This window comes from Rhea americana, unplaced genomic scaffold, assembly GCF_003343005.1.
Source record: "Rhea americana isolate MKP2758 unplaced genomic scaffold, rheAme1 scaffold_1012, whole genome shotgun sequence".
Classification (NCBI taxonomy): Eukaryota; Metazoa; Chordata; class Aves; order Rheiformes; family Rheidae; genus Rhea; species Rhea americana.
The window spans coordinates 1-1,153 of NW_028185054.1; the positions used below are offsets into that span (position 1 = coordinate 1).

General features: G+C 50.7%; 1 protein-coding gene across 1 annotated transcript; it reads right to left on the bottom strand.

Moving 5' to 3' along the window:
• Window positions 1–28: 28 nt before the first annotated feature.
• Window positions 29–988, bottom strand: LOC146601468 (olfactory receptor 14A16-like). The gene has a single exon (XM_085305300.1). It carries the CDS (start codon window positions 962–964, stop codon window positions 29–31), a length of 936 nt encoding a protein of 311 aa, XP_085161426.1. The 5' UTR covers window positions 965–988.
• Window positions 989–1,153: the final 165 nt, after the last annotated feature.

Here is a 1,153-nt window from a genome sequence, read left to right on the forward strand (position 1 = left end):
GACTGATGAGTGGATGCACATGGGATGGTTATTGGTGCTGCCATTGGAGCCATTGAACCAGTTTCCTCAGGGCATCCTTGAGCTCCTTGTTCCTCATGCTGTAGAAGAGGGGGTTCACGGCTGGAGGCACCACCGAGTACAAAACAGCCACCACCAGATCTAGAACTGGGGAAGAGAGGGAAGGGGGCTTCAGGTAGGCAAAAAATGCAGTGCTGACAAATAGGGAGACCACGGCCAGGTGCGGGAGGCACATGGAAAAGGCTTTGTGCCGGCCCTGCTCAGAGGGAATCCTCAGCACAGCAGTGAAGATCTGCATGTAGGACAGCACAATGAAAACGAAAAACCGGAAGACTAAACAAAGACTAACGACAAGAAGTCCAACTTCCCTGAGATAGGAGTCAGAGCAGGAGAGCTTGAAGATGTGGGGAATCTCACAGAAGAACTGGTCCACTGTGTTGCCTTGGCAGAGGGGTATGGAGAATGTGTTGGCGGTGTGCAGGGCTGCATTGAGAAACCCACTGGCCCAGGCAGCTGCTGCCATTTTGACACAGGCTCTGCTGCCCATGAGGGTCCCATAGTGCAGGGGACTACAGATGGCAACATAGCGGTCATAGGCCATGACAGTGAGAAGAGAACACTCTCCTCCGAACAAGAAGAAAAACAGAAAAAATTGTGCAGCACATCCGGAGTATGAAATGGCCCTGGTGTTCATCAGGGAATTGACCATGGATTTGGGGACAGTAACAGAGATGGTGCCGAGGTCGAGAATGGAGAGGTTGAGGAGGAAGAAGTACATGGGGGTGTGGAGGTGGTGGTCGGAGGCTATGGCTGTGATGACAAGGCCGTTGCCCAGGAGGGCAGCCAGGTAGATGCCCAGGAAGAGCGAGAAGTGCAGGAGCTGCAGCTCCCGAGTGTCTGCAAATGCCAGGAGGAGGAACTCATTCAGGGAGCTGCAGATGGACATTTGTTCTCATTAGGCAGGAGGGCTGTCAAGAGGAGAAAAGACATTAAGAAGTTAGGAGAGACTTTTAAAGAACAATAAATAAATATAAAAATAAATTCTTTTCTTCTTAAAAATCCCATACTGCTTCTCTCTTTCTTAGGATGCCCTTTGTGCAGTTCCCTTCCTCCAGCTCTCATTTATGCTGGCTGA

Bases quoted from the DNA above. Each gene is read 5' to 3' on its own strand.
- LOC146601468 (XM_085305300.1), bottom strand. From the start codon at position 964: ATGTCCATCTGCAGCTCCCTGAATGAGTTCCTCCTCCTGGCATTTGCA.